The 19,525-nt window shown below is 41.7% G+C and overlaps 1 protein-coding gene across 4 annotated transcripts in view; it reads right to left on the bottom strand.

The window, feature by feature from the left end:
* The window catches only part of stat5a (signal transducer and activator of transcription 5a), a 101,758-nt gene that overhangs the window by 25,172 nt on the left and 57,061 nt on the right, over positions 1-19,525 (bottom strand). The window contains exons 1-3 of one of the 4 annotated variants that reach the window (XM_083567345.1): positions 15,105-15,123; positions 14,943-15,004; positions 241-368 (exon numbers count right to left, since the gene is read on the bottom strand). In XM_083567345.1, the coding sequence (XP_083423471.1) occupies positions 241-368 (128 nt within the window). In that variant the 5' untranslated portion in view covers positions 14,943-15,004; positions 15,105-15,123. Of the gene's footprint in view, positions 1-240; positions 369-14,942; positions 15,051-15,104; positions 15,124-19,525 lie in introns of those variants that run through there. The other 3 variants (XM_083567343.1, XM_083567342.1, XM_083567344.1) reach the window with 3 other exon arrangements.

Consider the following 19,525-nt stretch of genomic DNA (forward strand, 5'->3'; position numbering starts at 1 on the left):
GGGGGCCTAATATTTAACAATGTCTGAGAGATTCTGTAAAGGTAGATTCTGTTCTAATGTAATTCTGTGGATTTTCTGATGTACGAGTCCATGTGTACGATTCGATACTATAGACATAAAAACATTACAATTATGCCTGTTATTTAAAATTACAGCCAGAATCAATCACCTTCTGGTCACTTTTAGATTGGAGAATTCATCAGTGACATGTTAGAGACATGTATTTGCGATATCACGTACCAGAGCTGGCCCTCGATCCACTGGGACAGGTAGTGTCGCACCTCTATGGGGAAATGCTGGCCGTACAGTGACTGCATCTGGTGCAGGGCGTCCCCCTGCAGCTGCTGGGCCTGAATCCACACCGCCATCTGAAACAGCAGAAATGTTTGCACAATTTCTATGTTCATTTTCAGTTTATAATATCCTTCCTCTTTGGTGTGACCTTAAAATAAACCAAACATCGCTAATACAGATGCACTTTTTCAGTTTTATTTTTTTTTACCACTGGAAAAGAAAGTAAAGCAGCTAGAAATGCATTCTTTTCAGGGAAGCTTTTCACCATAGCAACCGTTCCAAAACAGGATAATTCCAGGTTTGAGTAAAGTCGGTTTCGCGAACAATGTTTGAATCATTGTTCAATTCTTGGTACAATTTGAAGATGATGATTCGTAAATGATGGATTTGACATTCATCATCATGACTAATTTATTTTTCCCTGGTTTATAAAACTAATCTGTGCGTCTGTTTTGCCAGTTCAAACACATTAAAGTATTTTACATTCATATTTTTCAAACTTGACACCAAGCGAGGCTGCATCATTAAACCAGACTTCACATAATGAATTCGAAGAAGACAAGACGACTAGCTAAAACGAACTGCATAAGAAGGAGGTGGATCTTCCAGAGAGTTTTATAAAAAAAAAAATAAATAAAAAAAAAAAAAAAAGCACACAATGTGCACAAAAGTTTGGTGACACGTGACCATAAGATTGGTAGGCACTTTTCCGAACTTCCTATTCCACATTTTTAGTCACTATTTACTGTTATAATAAACTTTACGCTTCTGTGAAGAAGTTCTGCTATATTTGAAAGTTGAGATTTTCACTCATTCAACTACAAGAGTGTTAGTAAAGTCAGATAGTGATGTAGGTGGGGTGAGGAGGCCTGAGGTGAGGTGCAGATCCAATTCATCCCTCAGGTGTTCCAATACAACCCATGTACACCATATCTTAGTGGAGCTGCCTTTGTGGAACAGATTTGGGTGTCCTAGTTCAAGTGAAGGAATTGTAGGAATTCATTCATCCCAATACTTTTGTCCGTATACTGTAGTGCAGTGGTCCCGAAGCCCCGGGCTGCGGACCGGCACCGGTCCACGGGTCAATTAGTACCGGGCCGCACAGAAAGAATACATAACTTACATTATTTCCGTTTTATTTATTATCTGATTCTGAACGGTTTTATTTGGAAAAATTACTGGATTCTCTCCGCCACATCTGTCTATGACTCACTCTTGATGCATGTCATGATGCCTCGGTCACATGTCTTACCAACATTCTCTACCTTCTTGAAGGGGCTCCGGCCGCTAACACATAATACATTACCGCTAAATTCAAACCCGCAAGTGAGCAAAATGAACAAAAAGCAACACAGTGGATTTACGTTTATCATTATATGTAGAAGTTTTTATGCTTGTCATATTATTAAATTTTCTTGTATTTATCCGCCACACCTTAAAGGAAATATTGAAATATTGTCTGACATTAAACCGGTCCGTGGAGCAAAAAAGATTGGGGACCCCTGCCGTAGTGCACCTATAGTATAAAAAGTCAGTCTCTCCATATTCATGCTAACTAGCAAATTTGTTGTTTATTTTGGTGTTTGTGAGAACTAAAATGCAGCAGATATTTACTCCAATGTTTCAAAAAGTAGTGAATACAGTGGTGAAAGAAAAAAAATTAACGATGGCTTGAGAGCAAATTTGAGTTTCACTTTGAGAAAAAAGGCTTGAGAAGGAGGAGGAATGCAGTCGCACCTCGGACGACGACTTCTCTGACATCAATCCCCAGTGACACATGCACACACTCATACACACTCATACACACTCCCACCCCCATCGATTGATGTTGCAAAGCTAATCCCACACATGTACGTGCTAACAATAAGGATCAATTGCTCAGACACTTGGTGAGCAATAATTCCTCCTCGACACTGCTAATTCGTGTAAATGATTCAGGTTCTCGGCCCACACGGCTGCTCAGCTTTGTATGACCCGCCGGTCCTGTAGTGCACACACCCGGAGTTTGACACATTGATCGGAGTTTGGGCTCCGTTGCAGTTAAGGACATGTGACGGAGATTAATTCATGGCCCGCCCGTTCATCTTCCTGCCGTTTCCAGAGCGCAGTGTTGTACTTCTGCTTTTCTTTTCACTCACATGGAAACATGCTTTCCTAAGGCGAAAAAAAAAAAAAAAAAAAAAACAGCCTGCAAAATAAAAAGGGGATTCTTTTACTACTATTTTTAGGACTGATGGTAAAATGGTGACCGAAAGAACAGGAAGTTGCTTTCGGTAAAAAACTGATTTGTAATCCTTGAAGCTTCGTTCAAAGTGTGTTACCGCAGGCTGCAAAAAAGTTTAAGAAAATAAAAATAACTAACTGATGAAAAAATAGTGGAGAAAGTGCTTCATTTCTTCCTTCTGAATCTTGTGGGAACGTTCGAGTATGGCGTTGTGCTCAAACACACACATGTACGCAAGCACGTGCGTGCACACGCATGCATATGTGAGCACACGTGTTCTTGAACATGACAGATGAAATACACGTTCTGGATGAACACAACAGATGGCCAGAGTAGCTCAAAAATAATAAAGGTGCGGTGCAAAAGTGATGAGTTTCCACTGAAGGTAATATCAGCTTATGCTTGTGCGCTAATTAAAAGCCTTCTGTTAATCATACTGTATTTGCTTCCTTACGGCTATGATAGATGTGTCTGTCAGGATAGATAGATAGATAGATAGATAGATAGATAGATAGATAGATAGATAGATAGATAGATAGATAGATAGATAGATAGATAGATAGATAGATAGATAGATAGATAGATAGATAGATAGATAGATAGATAGACGATATTTTGGATGGATGGCTAGAGATAGATAGTCGATATTTTGGATGGATGGATGGATGGATGGATGGATGGATGGATGGATGGATGGATAGGAGATTTTGGATGGATGGATAGATAGGAGATTTTGGATGGATGGATGGATGGATGGATGGATGGATGGATGGATGGATGGATGGATGGATGGATGGATGGATGGATGGATGGATGGATAGAGCAATTTGGATGGATGGATGGACAGACAGACATGGGGTGGAATTCAAAAGATGTGAACTTATGGTGATAACTGGTCCTATTCTGACCACGTAATTCTGTTTGAAATTGGTAAAATCTGCCACCGAGACATTTGACACAACATACTCTTGACACTCGTTCGAAGAGTTTTGAGTTAAAGAGCAGAAGAACATCACTAAAAGACGACGACAGATCAGGAAGACCTTCTACAAGCTCAATCCTCCCGAAAAAACGGCTAAAATATTGAAACCATTTGGGAACTTCTGCATGATGATTGCCGGAGAATAATCGCCATGATCTCGCTTCTGCACCCTCCCTACCCTGCTCCTGCCGACTTCGCCCTCATCCCAGAGATGGGGATCCAGTTTAAAGGTTGCCTGTTTTGACAGCACTGTGGAGATCCAGCGTGAACAGCAGTGAGCTGGACCGCAGAGTGAAGGCAAAAAGGCCAACATGTGCCAAGCATCTCTCGGGGAACTCCTTCAAGACTGTTGGAAGACCATTTCAGGTGACTACCTCTTGAAGCTCATCAAGAGAATGCCAAGAGTGTGCAAAGCAGTAATCAAAGCAAAAAGTGGCTACTTTGAAGAACCTAGAATATGACATTTTTCAGTTGTTTCACACTTTTTTGTTATGTATATAATTCCATATATAATTCCACATGTGTTAATTCATAGGTTTTGATGCCTTCAGTGTGAATCTACAATTTTCAGAGTCATGAAAATAAAGAAAACTCTTTGAATGAGAAGGTGTGTCCAAACTTTTGGTCTGTACTGTATATACACACTTAAGACATCTGACTTCTCTAGCCATACATGCTTCTTCCCCAAACTGTTACCACAAAAGTGTAGGCACATCATTTACCCTTCAATTGAACCAAGAGGCCCAAACCTTCAGCTCTATGAAGATATACTTTACATGGCTTGGAGTGGAAGATCTCCTGCTATAGACCACAAATTGGCTTCAACCCTTTAAACACCTTTGGGATGAATTGAAATGCTGAATCCACCCCAGGCCTCCTCACCTACATCACTAGCCGACTTTATTCACATACAAGGGTGTTAGTGATCACATTTGTAATCTCCACATGCCAAAAACTACTGGAACATCTTCACAAATGAAGAATGAAGGTAGATTCTGATTGGCCAAAAAGGAGTAAGATCAAACCGTTGAACACGAAGCTCGTTCTGATCCATTTTAATGACTGTTCTTCATGAACACGCTGCTTTCTAACCAGGTGTAACCACAGTAACAGAGTTACAGTATCACACACAGGGACAGCGCTATGGTAAACATTTCCTAATGACCTCACTGAGCTCAATGGATCAGTTCTGCATGTTTCTTGAAACTGATATTGTGAAATATAGTGATTTTAATAAATAGACCAAAACACAATGTACTAAAGAAGAAAAAAAGAAGAGAAATAAAAGAAAAAACAGCACAAGGAATCAACAACAATAGCTTTATTATTAGCAGGCACACATAATACCTCTCTCTCTCTCTCTCTCTCTCTCTCGCTCTTTCTCGCTCTCTCTCGCTCTCTCTCGCTCTCTCTCGCTCTCTCTCATAACCATTTATAAAAAAATTGGATTAAGTAAATACTAATCTCAATTCGAGATGTCTGAACCGTTGTAACACTTTAGGCAATACTTTTGCACCGCAATATAATTACAGATCGTTATTATATTCGTTTGATGCCATTCAAATATTGACGATCACTGGGCTGGTCTGGTGTTTACAGTAGATCTAAATGATGTTTAATTGCTCAACTGTTTCTCCAAAGCTCAAACCTAATGCCTCATCTTTTATGTGAAGTGTTCTAAACAAGTGAGATTTATTCGAACAAATGGGAGCTACTCATAATATAATTGTTGTGTTGGCACCTTTATGCCGTTGTCTTGAACACTTATGTAATCATGTGGCTTAACAATGGTATATCCTCCAACAGAATGAAGTTCAACTGCAGATCAACTGCTTTCCCTCTTCCTCAAATCCATGCTTTCGAATGAATTCAACTGCTAATAGTTTAGAATTTCGAAATACATCAGTTCTACAATACCAAACTCTGAAATTCAGTATCTAGTAGAAAAATCTGCTGCCATCCTTCTGAGCTCACTAAAAGCCCTGACACATCGAATTCGCTTTTCCCAGGCACCTGAGCTCCTGATTTCTTCTCCCCCTGCGCATCCCTGCATTTGAAGCAAAGCCTCACACAATCGTGCACAAATTCTTCCTACGTTTTTAATCGCTACATATTTGAGCCAGCTGCGCACGAACGACTAATCTCAGCACGCATAATGGCCAAATGAGTCCAAGCACTTTAAAAAAAAATAAGGGTTGTCTCAGCGGGATTTCGTTTATTATTTCTTCTTTTTTTTCCCCTCAAAGAAACATATTCCAGGAAACCTAAAATTTTGACTAATAAAAATCCAGAAATCTGGTCTTTTTTGCACCATAATCCAAACGGCTACATTTGTGTGTTATGCTGGATTAGATAGACTACATAACAACGTATTAAGATAGCAAAGGTAAAAGCATAGATGATAATCTACTCTCACTACGGTAGGCTGATGTGATGGCAGTGCCTGATAAAACCTTACGATCTACATGGATACTGTTTAGACTGTAGTGCCTAATTCCATATAGCGCTAATCAGCTTTTTCCTCACGGTTTAGCAAAAACACATTAAAAGACTCGCCTTCCAGTGAGTAGGAAATGGTTATTAAAGCGAAAAAGCTGGTCTTACAAAGAGGCTTTAAACCACAAAAACTAATGAAGAAAAAACAAAAGATCTAAACAAATGGGTCCTAAAGTGCACTCGTTTGTTTAGTAAATTTATTTGGCCCCCATCTCGTCTCAAAATATTATTTTTTAACCATGTGGCCTGCAAAACTCGTTTTAAATCTGCCATTTTATTCAATGTCAGATTTGTAGGCATTTCTTACGTGATCTATTCTCCCTTCCGTGGCCTGATCCCGACACTTGTACTACTGTGCTGCCACTAGGGGCATGTACACGCTAATGCGTTATTCCTGTAGAAAAACGCATATTTTTCTTTCCGTTTTCTGGCCCTCCGTCCACATTTTCATTCAACGAGAAATGTAGCTTTTTGAAAAAACGCTCTCCAAAGTGGCTAAATTTGAAAACGCTGACGCATCTTTATGCACACTACAGGGACGTCAGCCGCTTTCAGACGTTTCAGACGGAAAAGCAACTTTTGGGAAACGACTGAAAACAAAAGTGTGGAAGCAGAGTGTTTTAAACATCTTGACCTACGAGTGCATTAATGTACGAGTTTTCCGAGGTACGAGCGGTCACTCGGTCGATTTTTTGCTTTGTTACGCGAGCAAAAAATTGAGGTACGAGCTCGAGACGCCGCTGCTAGATGGCGAAGCGAAGCCAGAAAGCGAAGATTGTGGCGAAAATTAAGATAAGCAAAGAAGAAAAAGTTAAAATGAAAGTTTAGGGATACGTAGTGTACATGAGTGATAGTAAAAAACTAGTTTTCCCTCCACCTCCGCTTATCGCCTCTACCACCCCTGCCGGCGTTTTCGTTAGCTCAAGTCGTATCATTTCCAAGATAAATACACTGCATAAAACCTTATTATATCTTTACATACTCTTTCTATTACGTTTTTATACAAGATTTGTTATTTAGAAATGTATTTTCCTAATTTAATAAAATGAAACACAAAAACGGGGTGGCATTTTGAGGGTTGGAACTGATTAATGCCATTTTAAGTATTTTCAATGGGGAAAATTGATTTGATGTGCGAGCAAATTGAGATATGAGCTCGTCCACGGAACGAATTAAACTCGTAGGTCAAGGTACCACTGTGTATGTAGCCAAGACCTCCGGATCTGCCTGATAGAGCCTTACGACTCGCATGGATACCTTTAAGACTGTAGTGCATAATTCTATATAGATACAGTAAATATGGCTCTAGATGAACATACAAGGGTTTAGTAAAATAAAGTTTGTTTGGTAAAGATTCTTGTGAATCATTTCATACAGATGCTCATATGAAAGCTATATGTTGTCTGGTTGTTAAAACACTCCAGGATGCAAATAGAGGCTAGCATTCTTGATTTAGCCAATAGCAGACAAATCCAAAAAACAGCGTTCCAGTTAATTCTAAAGGTGTACACTAGGTCTTCACTAGGTATCAAGATCTTCCACTGCAATCCATGAAAAGCATATCTTCATGGAGCTGGCTTTGTGCAGGGGGGAATTGTCATGCTGGAACAGGTTTGTGTCTCCTAGCTCAAGTGAAGCCACATCAAAATAACATCCTTTACAATTCCAAATTTATGGGAACATCCCATCATATGGGAAGAACCACATATGACTAGCCCAACTCTCACTTTTTTATCTTTAGTGTATAATCGCAGCTTCATCCCAGACGTTTTTACCCAAGAGCTGCGACTGTAATTAGAAACAATTATCTCTTAAACCACGCACTGTAAACAACCGGATGTATTGATGCTAACGTGAAACCTTGACAGCCCAATCCCTGGACACGGAGAAGTGTCTGGGGAATCTGCTTAGACTGCTGCCCCCGTGACCCGAATTACGGATAAGCGGGAGAAGATGAATGATGAATGAATAATCAGCAGTTATTATTTCCCCCCCTGCGCAGCACAACCGATAAAAACGAGTCTACCTATGGTACACAGCACAGATGACTGTTTAGCTTCTCCAAACAAATGCTGATCCTTTTTTTTTTTGTATTTGTAATACAGTAGTTCATATTAGAATTAAATTTGTAATATGCTAGATAATGAAACGTACTAAATAGGATAGACATATATTGCTGCTTACTACTAAAGCTCCCGATATCTCTATAAGTCCTAACTGATGATCTTCTCAACCCCGGGTTCATCACATCGAAATGGTCTTGCACAGGGTCGGAGTAAGAATATTAAGAGTCTTCTTCTTCTTCTTTCGGCTGCTCCCATTAGGGGTCGCCACAGCGGATCATCCGTCTCCATACCACCCTGTCCTCTATATCTGCCTCTTTTACACCAACTACCTGCATGTCTTCCCTCACCACATCCATGAACCTCCTCCTTGGCCTTCCTCTTTTCCTCCTACCTGGTGGCTCCAACTTCAGCATTTTTCTACCAATATAATTCATGTCCCTTCTCTGCACATGTCCAAACCATCTCAATCTCGCCTCCCTCACCTTGTCACCAAAACATCCTACATGTGCTGTCCCTCTAATAAACTCATTTCTAATCTTGTCCATCCTCGTCACTCCCAACGAAAACCTCAACATCTTCAGCTCTGCTACCTCCAGCTCCACCTCCTGTTTTTTACTCAATGCCACTGTCTCTAATCCATACAACATCGCAGGTCTCACCACAGTCCTATAAACTTTCCCTTTCATTCTTGCAGATACTCTTCTATCACAAATCACTCCTGTCACTCTTCTCCACCCACTCCACCCTGCCTGCACTCTTTTCTTTACTTCCCTAACACACTCTCCATTACTTTGCACTGTTGACCCCAGGTACCTGAACTCCTCCACCTTCTCCACCTCTTCTCCCTGCAACCACATCACTCCACTGCCCTCCCTCTCATTCACACACATGTACTCTGTCTTACTCCTACTGACTTTCATTCCCCTTCTCTCCAGCGCATATCTCCACCTCTCCAGGCTCTTCTCAACCTGCTCTCTACTCTCACCACAAATCACAATATCATCTGCAAACATCATAGTCCAGGGAGACTCCTGTCTGACCTCGTCCGTCAACCTGTCCATCACCACTGCAAACAGGAAAGGGCTCAGGGCCGATCCTTGATGCAGTCCAACCTTCACCCTGAACCAGTCTGTCGTACCTACTGCACACTTTACTGCCGTCACACTGTCCTCATACATGTCCTGCACCACCCTCACATACTTCTCTGACACACCTGACTTCCTCATACAATACCACAACTCCTCTCTCGGCACCCTGTCGTACGCTTTCTCTAAATCCACAAATACACAATGCAGCTCCTTCTGTCCTTCTCTATACTTCTCCATCAACATCCTCAAAGCAAATAAGGCATCTGTGGTGCTCTTCCTCGGCATGAAACCATACTGTTGCTCACAGATGGTCACCTCTTCTCTCAGCCTGGCTTCCACTACTCTTTCCCATAACTTCATGGTGTGACTGATCAACTTAATTCCCCTGTAGTTACTGCAGGTCTGCACATCTCCCTTATGCTTAAAGATCGGTACCAGCACACTCCTTCTCCATTCCTCAGGCATCCTCTCCCCTTCCAGAATCCTGTTAAACAATCTGGTTAAAAACTCCACTGCCATCTCTCCTAAACATCTCCACGCTTCTACCGGTATGTCATCTGGTCCAACCGACTTTCCATTCTTCATCCTCTTAATCGCTGCTCTCACTTCCTCCTTACTAATCCTATCTACATCCTGCTTCACCAACTCCACATCCTCCAACCTTCTCTCTCTCTGATTTTCCTCATTCATCAGCTGCTCAAAATACTCCCTCCATCTTCTCAACACACTCTCCTCACTAGTCAACACATTTCCCTCTCCATCCTTTATTGCTCTAACTTGCAGTACATCCTTCCCAGCTCGGTCCCTCTGCTTGGCCAATCGGTATAAATCCTTTTCTCCTTCCTTAGTGTCCAACCTCTTATACAGTTCCTCATATGCCTTTTCCTTGGCTTTCGCCACATCCCTTTTAACCTGCTGCCGCATCTCCTTGTACTCCTGCCTACTCTTCTCATCACTCTGTCGATCCCACTTCTGTTTTGCCAATCTCTTTCCCCTAATGCTCTCCTGCACTTCCTCATTCCACCACCACGTCTCCTTGTCTTGCTTTCTATTTCCAGATGTCACACCAAGTACTTTTCTAGCTGCCTCCCTCATCACTCCTGCAGTAGTTGCCCAATCATCCGGCACCTCTTCACCACCACCAAGCCCCTGTCTGACCTCTTCCCTGAACCTCACACTACACTCTTCCTCCTTCAGTTTCCACCATCTTATTCTTCTTTCAAACCTTACTTTCCTCCTCTTCTTCTTCGCCTCCAAAACCATCCTACAGACCACCATCCGATGCTGTCTAGCTACACTGTCCCCCGCCAACACCTTACAGTCTCCAATCTCCTTCAGGTTGCATCTCCTACACAGAAGATAATCCACCTGTGTGCACCTTCCTCCACTCTTATACGTCACCCTATGATCCTCCTTCTTCTTAAAATACGTGTTCACCACTGCCATTTCCATCCTTTTAGCAAAATCTACCACCATCTGCCCTTCCACATTCCTCTCCTTAAAACCATACCTACCCATCACCTCCTCATCACCTCTGTTCCCTTCACCTACATGCCCATTAAAGTCTGCCCCAATCACCAATCGTTCTTTCCTAGGTACACCATCTACCACTTCATCTAATTCACTCCAGAATCTTTCTTTCTCCTCCATCTCACAGCCAACTTGTGGAGCATAGGCACTGATGACATTTATCATCATCCCTTCAACTTCCACCTTCACGATCATCACCCTATCAGAAACTCTCTTCACCTCCACTACACTCTTACTGTACGCTTCCTTCAGAATCACCCCTACACCATTTCTCTTCCCATCCACACCATGATAAAACAGTTTAAACCCACCTCCAATGTTTCTGGCCTTACTCCCTTTCCACTTGGTCTCCTGAACACACAACACATCTACCTTTCTCCTCTCCATCATATCAGCTATCTCTCTCCCTTTACCCGTCATAGTTCCAACATTTAAAGTACCAACCCGAACCTCTACTCTCCTACACTGCTCCTTTTTCTGCCGTCTCTGTAGACGCCTTCCTCCTCTCCTTCTCCTCCTTCGGCCAACAGTAGCCCAATTTCCACCGGTACCCTGTCGGCTAACGATACCTGTGGCGGTCGTTGTTAACCCGGGCCTCGACCGATCCGGTATGAAATTCTCATTTGTGATCCGCATATTTGATTTGGCACATGTTTTACGCTGGATGCCCTTCCTAACGCAACCCTCCCCATTTACCCGGGCTTGGGACCGGCACTAAGAGTACACTGGCTTGTGCCCCCCTAATGGCTGGGTTAAGAATATTAAGAGTAATAAACATATTGTTTGAGTAACATGTACATCACTCCTACCAGTTAACCGGCAACATCTGTTAGCATGCAAACAAAAGAGCAAATTGAAAATCAGCATGAGTGTGGTGATGACGAATGAACTGATGACGTACAACTGCTTGAATCGTGCTTAATGCTCGTACGGCGGACTTTGGATTCTTTCCAATTGAATGTGAATGAATAGCCCGGGCTGCCCCATGTATAATCTTCAACTCTACTCCTACTCAGATTGAGTAGGCAATGGCTATTAAAGCAAATGCTGGTCTTACAAAGAGACTTTAAATCAAAGACTGATGAGAAAAAAATAACTGAATAAATGGGTCCTAATGTGCACTCATTGATGGTTTGTACAGTGAATTTATCAGTGTTACGGAAAATTTTACTTCATGACCGCGTGGCCTGCAGCAAATCAGTTTTATTTGCGGCCACATTAGCAGCAAAAAGCTTGCTAGCTGGTTAGCTAGAAATATACTGTATTATTCTAGTAGTTCGAGACTTAATGCTAACAGCGCACCGCTTTGAACACAGCGCACAACTTAGCAATTATCTTTATCTCCTAGCAACAGTGGTGTCCTTTGATGCAACTGATTTGTCTGTGTTTAGCTTTCTGAAGATGAGGGATGTAACGTGAAGTGAGGTGAAGGGGTCAGTCCTGACAGACTGACCGGAGGGCAAGGCTAGCTGAAATCACTGGGTGGTCTGTACAATGCTGAACACGATAAGTGTAATGCAAATGTGTGAATCTAAAATTGGATGAAATACTTTATTTAATTACTACATCAATATGGTCAAAAATCATTGATTCCAAAAACGATGAAAAGAACGGTATTAATATAGTAGTAATAGACCATACAGGAACCAACCCCAGCCATAAGGGTTGCACAAGCCAGTGCACTCTTAGTGCCGGTCCCAAGTCCAGATAAATGGTTGCGTTAGGAAGGGCATTCAGCGTAAAAACGTGCCAAATCGAACATGCGGCTCATGAATACGGATGATCCGCTGTGGCGGCCCCTAATGGGAGAAGCCAAAAGAAAGAAAGACCATACCTGATTACCTCAGAACTGCTGGAAGATTCTGATTGGTTAATCCTGTTTTTCACCACGGAGCCTGGCAGCCAATTTAACCTACATGATTTGTTTGGCGTTAGCCTTTATGTTATACGAGACTTATTAAATAAGTCATCATGATAGTTTTGCTGTTTTTAAATGTTAAATGTTTTACACCTGTTCTGCTCCTGAGTAATCCCTTCACTCGAGACAGAAAAACAAACATGGAGAACTAAGTGACAAACACTGGGTCTGAACAAACTGACTTTTCTTTTTTTTTTTTTTTTTTTTTTTTTTATGTGTTCCAAAAGTTTCAGCAAAGGCAAACGAAGGACTCATTGCCAGAGTACAACATTATTAATGCTATTTAAAATATAAAAAAATTAAGCTGAGAATGTGGAATGTGAAGCAAACCTTAATGGAATGTTTATTTCAGTGTTAACAGGCCTTAAAGGGGGAATCTTAGGGGGAACTAAGAGAATGTTAGAAGAACAATACGATGAACATTAAGGGAACCTCAACCGAACAGTTGGGAAACATTACTAAGAAAACATTAAGAGAATGTTAGGAGACTTAACAGAACTTTAATAGAATATTAGGGGGAATGTTTACAGAATATTAGGGAAACATTGAGAACATTAGGAGATCAAATGTAAGAGGAACGTTAATAAAAACAGAAAGCGAATGCTAGAGAAACTGCAGTAGAACATAAAAAAAACAATACAAACAATGTTTAAAAACGTTAGGAGACCGTTAAAGGAACTTTAATTAAATGTTAGTAAAAGAGTTACAAGAATGTAGGACAATGTTAATAAAACCTTAAGAGAGCATTGTAGAAACATTACTAGAACTTTAATGGAACAATAATGGAACATTAGGAGAATGTCAGCAAAACTTTCCAGCAGGAGAATTTTAGGAGAATGTTAAAGAAACTTTAAGGAAACTTAATGTTAACAGAATGTTAGGGGAACGTTCTGTACACCTAAAAACTCTTTTATATCAGTAAAAAAAATATATAAACATACGTTTTGGGAATGTTTTGGAAACCAAAAATTGTTAGTTGGGAATAAAACTAACCGCTATCCTAAGCTAGGCTGGTAAGTTACTAACTATGTTGTTCATATATAACAATTATGACTATTGCCTCTTCACACATTTTGCACAGGAGCTCTGCAATTTAACAATAAACACAAAGCCGATCATTAGAAAGTGATTGAAACATTGGTTGTTTTGTTTTCTTCCTATTCCCTCTCTCGCACTCAAAAACAAACGCTCAAAAACGTGTAGAATTCAGACATCCGATTTGTCACAGGTTTACATTTAAAATGTACAATTGTGGGTTTGTGCACAGTTTATTTTGGAATCACCCTAAAGCTGCTACTGTTACCCACCGCACCACCCAGCGCTAATACTTTTTCATATCTTCCTCTGCACTCCTGGAATCGATTGTTTACATTGTTTATCGCAATTTTACATAAAAAAAAAAAAAACATTAGCAACAGGGAAAAATGAATATCAGGAAAGCTAAACTCGCTAATGCTTATTTAGCAAAATTCTTCTGCAGAAAAAAAGAAAACCAAAAAAAAAAAAAAAAAAAAACACGAAAAGTGTGAAATCACCTTGAGGTTTTAGGTCAAAGACAAATCTCTAGAGTGATATTTCTCACGAAGCTTCATCTCGGCACATACACCGCACGAAAACCCCGAAACTAACCTGAAGGTGACATGCGCTTATATAACCTGACATGTAACATGATTGGTTTCAAGTGCTTTAAGTGGAATACTTTCGCTTTGAGACCGTTCCTTAAAACAAAACAAAAAAAACATTTTTTTTTTCTCCTTCCCCAAAAGTCAATGTGCTTATCAATCGAAAAAAAATAAAAATAAAAATCCACCTACTCAGCCACATGGCTTTCATTCAAAAGGAAACTAGCAAATATGGCAACGTAAAGCAGGAGATAAACCGCACACGAAGCTCCGCCTCTTCCTGTCCCTTATTGCCACTGTCAATGTAACACACAACACACATACATACGTGCACAATTTCCTAGCAATACTACCACTCCTACACGTAAAACACAAACCACCGATTTCCAGTAACCACACATACACACACACACACGCACACACGTACGCTCACAGGTATGTGCGTGTCATTAGTATGAAAACACAGCCATGTGAACTGTGAATTTCCAGTTAACCAACCACACAGACAAGCAGCCGTTTCCAGTCGAAGCTGTGTTGTGGGCTGCGGTGGTCTGCCAGTCAAACCGGCTCCCAACTCACAGAAAACCTGAGTTCACGGCAGCCCGGTTCGTTTACTTACTCTCTTACTATCACTTTCTATTTCACTCGAGAGCTTCGATCTTTTCGGTAGTTTCATACATGACAAACACACACACACACACACAAACAACATGCTGACTTACCGCTTGTCCTCAGTCCCGTGTTACCGTGTACGAGGAGCGACTGACTAGAAGCACAGTGAAACCTGGAAGAACAAAAGACATCAGCTGGAGCTGCAGATCCTCTTGTATCTATAGACGGACAAACACAGATCCACAGATTTGAGGATGAGAATCTGTGCTCACATCAGGGTCACACCAGACAGTCACTTCCTGTCTCTTCACTTCTCTTCCCCTCTCGCTGTCTCTTTCTTTTTTGCCAGTCGTTCACTTATTCTCACTTTACACCATTATAAATATCACACACAATATATAACACACACACAAAAAAAAAAAAAGACGAATAAAGAAAGATAAGCAGAACTAAAGATGACAGGCACGGTATAAAAACGGCAGCTCCTTTTTACACACGGTATAAAACAGTTTAACGAGGCGAAATGGAATGAAGCAAAAGTTTATACACGTAATATATAAATGAAAGGTAGCGGATTCTTGGTAAAAGGTAATAAAATATGAATCAGGCACTCGGATGAAGCTTCGGTTTCTTCAAAGAAGAGTTGAGTCTTTTGATTCTTAAGTGGAAAGTGTAAAAAAATTAATATATAAATCAGAAGGAATTCGCTCGCTCGAATATTTCATACGATTCAATGCTTGGGTACGTCACAGTTCCAGGGATTTTCCGATTCGCCAGTTTAACTCTCTCTGGGTGGAGTTTCACACACATCAGGTCCCCGAATTGAAATATCCACCATATCCACCAGACAACACAGCCTGCAAACATGGCCGCCCCCGACTCCAACTCCCAGAACACATACAGCACACACTTTCCTGCTCTGACTATTTGTGTTACTGATTGAGCACACGTGTGCCCAATAACACACACACACACACACACACACACACACACACACACACACACACACACACACACACAGGGTGACAATTGTTATTTATATTTGGCAGATGCCTCATTCATACAACTGAGCAGCTACAGGGTTGAGGGTCTTTTTCCAGGGCCCAAAAATTGTTACCGGGTGTGGCTCGGATTTGAACTCATGACCTTCGGATTCAAAGTCCAATTCCTCAAACACTAAACTATAGCATGTTGTTGGACTATTGCCACCCTGTATCTGGTTATGATCTAGATTGCTAAAATCTGCTTGTGAATCGGCGGAACTCTGAAGGGGTCTGCCTTGATGTCTTCTCTAAACTTAATCACTGGCTTACATTGTAATATATTTTTCTCCATGAATATGTCTCAAGTTATTCCTAAAAGTCAATTCTCTTAATTTCATAGCGTTTCTCTGTGGTGCATGTGTAAGTTTCTGTTAGAGTTTCTATTCAATCAGATTTCAGCCATCCATGTCGCTTGAAGCGAATGCTTTATCCAGTCAGATTTCAACTAGCTGACTCAGGGGCCATCTAGCAGGTGTCCAATCACGTCCTTCACTTAGATGGTCAGAGAGCGCACTAGTCAGACCTCACAAACCGCATCTGGAGCAAACTGCACAAGCTCAAATCCATACATGGATATAATAGCTGTATTTATTTTCATTCCACATCAGCTTACAAAGGGGACTTATTTCATTTATTCATTAATTATTCATTTGGACACAGATACACTTTCGAGGACATTTTCAAGACGGACTTTTCAAGAAAAGCTGGACATTGTGAGGACATTCATTCTCACTGCATTAGATACCTCTCTATAATGCAGCTCTGTGGTATACGGTGTTTCTCTATAATATTGATGGTTTCCACAGCGGTGGCGTCAGAATGATGTGATTCAGGCAGGACACCACTGAAAGTCTAGGTGTGAAATGCATGGCCTGCCACTGTGTTTACAAAATATCTCTGTCTCTGCACGCTTTTTGCAGGTTCTCTGGTTTCCTCCGTCCTCCGACAAACTTCCCAGTAGATATTCTGCTAAGATAAATTGCCTGTATGTATGTATGTATGAGTGTGTGATTGAGTGTGTAAATGTGTGTGTCCGAGTCTGTATTCCCACTTCATGCCAGGTATTCCCAGGATCGGATCTGTAATGACCCTGACCAAAAAATACACCAGACGAAGGATCTCAAATTTGGATCCGAGAGTCTGTAATCCTAAAATGTTGTTATCCGCATACTGGGCTCTATTATCCGAGTAATATGTATTATTGACTTATTGGAATACGAGTGTGCCAGCGGTGAGCGGTGGAGATCGGTGCCGGACGGAGCGGGTGGTAAGAAACACATGCAGCTCATGAGACTAATCAGTGCGCTCTGTTTTAGACCGGCGACGCCAATAAAGAGATGCAAGGCACCAGCCTCAGAGAGAGAGACAACAAGCAGTGATGAGCGGAAGGGTCACCGAACGATGGCTAAGTGCGGGCGGGTGGGCGCCGGTGAAAGATGTGCCGGTCTGCGAGGAAGGTGACTGTGGGTTAGCCCTAGAAAGGAAAGCGCCGGGGTGTTAACAATATAAAAAAAGCTGTTATTGGTGAACTTTTTCTCTTTCTTCCAGTGCAGAACCAGTGGAATATGTTACAGTGGTTCCGAAACCCCGTGCTGGAAGTGGGGTATGACGCCATGGAGGCTGCAACCCGTTCGGCGAGAAGGGCACTCCCCCGTCTGCCACGCCTCTTCAGGAAAGTCCAGAAGGCGTGCTGGCCGGCGAAAGCACTCAGGCGAAATGCTAGGGAAAGGCGTGCCAGTCCCGAACCGCGAGACCATGGGTGAGCCCCAGCGTGAGTACTGGAAAGGAAAGCGCCAGCGGAAAAACTAAAGTAAATAAAAGAAGGCTCTGCTTGGTGAACTTTTGCCCGTCTCTCTTTCTTCCAGCGTGGAACCTGTGTATTTTTTTTTTACAATGAGTTACTGTATGTATCACTATGTATTATCTACTTCCTGTTTGACTGCTCACTTTACTCAAATGCATTTCATCGGAACCTCTGTAACTCTAACTTAAATTGAACTTTTCCAGCCATGTGTGTTTCTTTCCCAAACTATTACCACAAAGTTGTACCACAAATGTATAGGATGCCTTTGGATGCAGTAGCATTCAATTTTCCCTTGATTTGAACTAGGAGACAAAACCTGCCCCAGAAGGGAAATACCCCTATGCCCAAAGCGAGCTCCACAAAGATATGCTTTAAATGAATTGGACTGGAAGATCTCTTGCTATAGAACTCAACCCTATTAACCATAAATGTGAACGCTGACTGCACCCAAGGCCTTTTCACCTTACCACCTGAGTTTACTAAAACCCTTGTGGCTGAACGCTGCCAAATGACCACCGGCACACTCCAAAATCTAGTGGAACATCTTCCCAGAAGAGTGGAGGTTATTCCCACAGCAAATGAAGCCTTAATATAGAATAGGATTTTGTTTACTTCTATGAGTAATATCTAACGCTTTACTTCAGTACACTTTAGAAAAAAGCCGTTCCTCGCTACTTTGAAGTGAAGACATAACCTGCGTTGAATGAGAACCTGGAGAGCACGAGCGCAACATATATTTCACACGTATAATGTTTTGATTCTAGTGCACGGAATGTCCTCCATTTTACGTCCTTAATACACATATTTAAGCTGAATATCTAATGAAGCCTTTTCGGAGATCTTATTTCCATTAACCAGCGGTGAAGCTCCATCGCTGCCACGGCTGATGAATGTTGAGAGGGTGGTATTACTGTTTGTGGTCGATGGGGACACTTGACAAAGCTGGGTAAGAGCACATACACACACACACACACACCGATCATGACCTCACTGATTCTGGGATAAAGATTAAAGGCCAGCCTTATGTAATCAGAGTGAGACTGCAGTTTGTAAGAGCTAAGCCAAAAGATGTGTGTGTGTGTGTGTGTGTGTGTGTGTGAGAGTGAGAGTGAGAGTAAGAGTGAGAGTAAGAGTGAGAGTAAGAGTGAGAGAGAGAGAGAGAGAGAGAGAGTGGGTGTTTGTGTAAGAGGTAAAAATGCAAGAGCTCATGTGACAACCCGAACTTAAATGTGAGATGTAAGAGGAAGTGAGAAAGATGTACTGTATGTCTGAGGACAAACTTGAGAATCACCACACACACACACACACAATTTTTAGCTAATAAGCCACAAAACCGTTGCTAACACACACACACACACACACACACACACACACACACACACACACACACACACACACACACACACACACACACACACACACACACACACACACACACACACACACACACACACACACACACACACAGTTCCTCCATCAGCTTTTTTTTTGGGCTTAAAGTTTAGTGATCCTGATAGCAAGAGAGAAGACAGACAGACAGACAGACAGACAGACAGACAGACAGACAGACAGACAGACAGACAGACAGACAGACAGACAGACAGAGAGAGAGAGAGAGACGAAGATTTACAGACAGACATATAGAGAGAGAGACAGAAAGACAAGCATACAGACAGACAGCAGACGACAGGAGACACGTGGAAAGTAAACAGGGCATTATAGAGAGAATGAGGGACAGACACAGAGAGATAGAAAACAAATAGAGTAATTCAAACAGAGACAACAGATGGACAATCAGACAGGGAATAATACAAAGACAGACAGACAGACAGACAGACAGAAGAGA

Source organism: Silurus aristotelis (assembly GCF_946808225.1).
Source record: "Silurus aristotelis genome assembly, chromosome: 17".
Classification (NCBI taxonomy): domain Eukaryota; kingdom Metazoa; phylum Chordata; class Actinopteri; order Siluriformes; family Siluridae; genus Silurus; species Silurus aristotelis.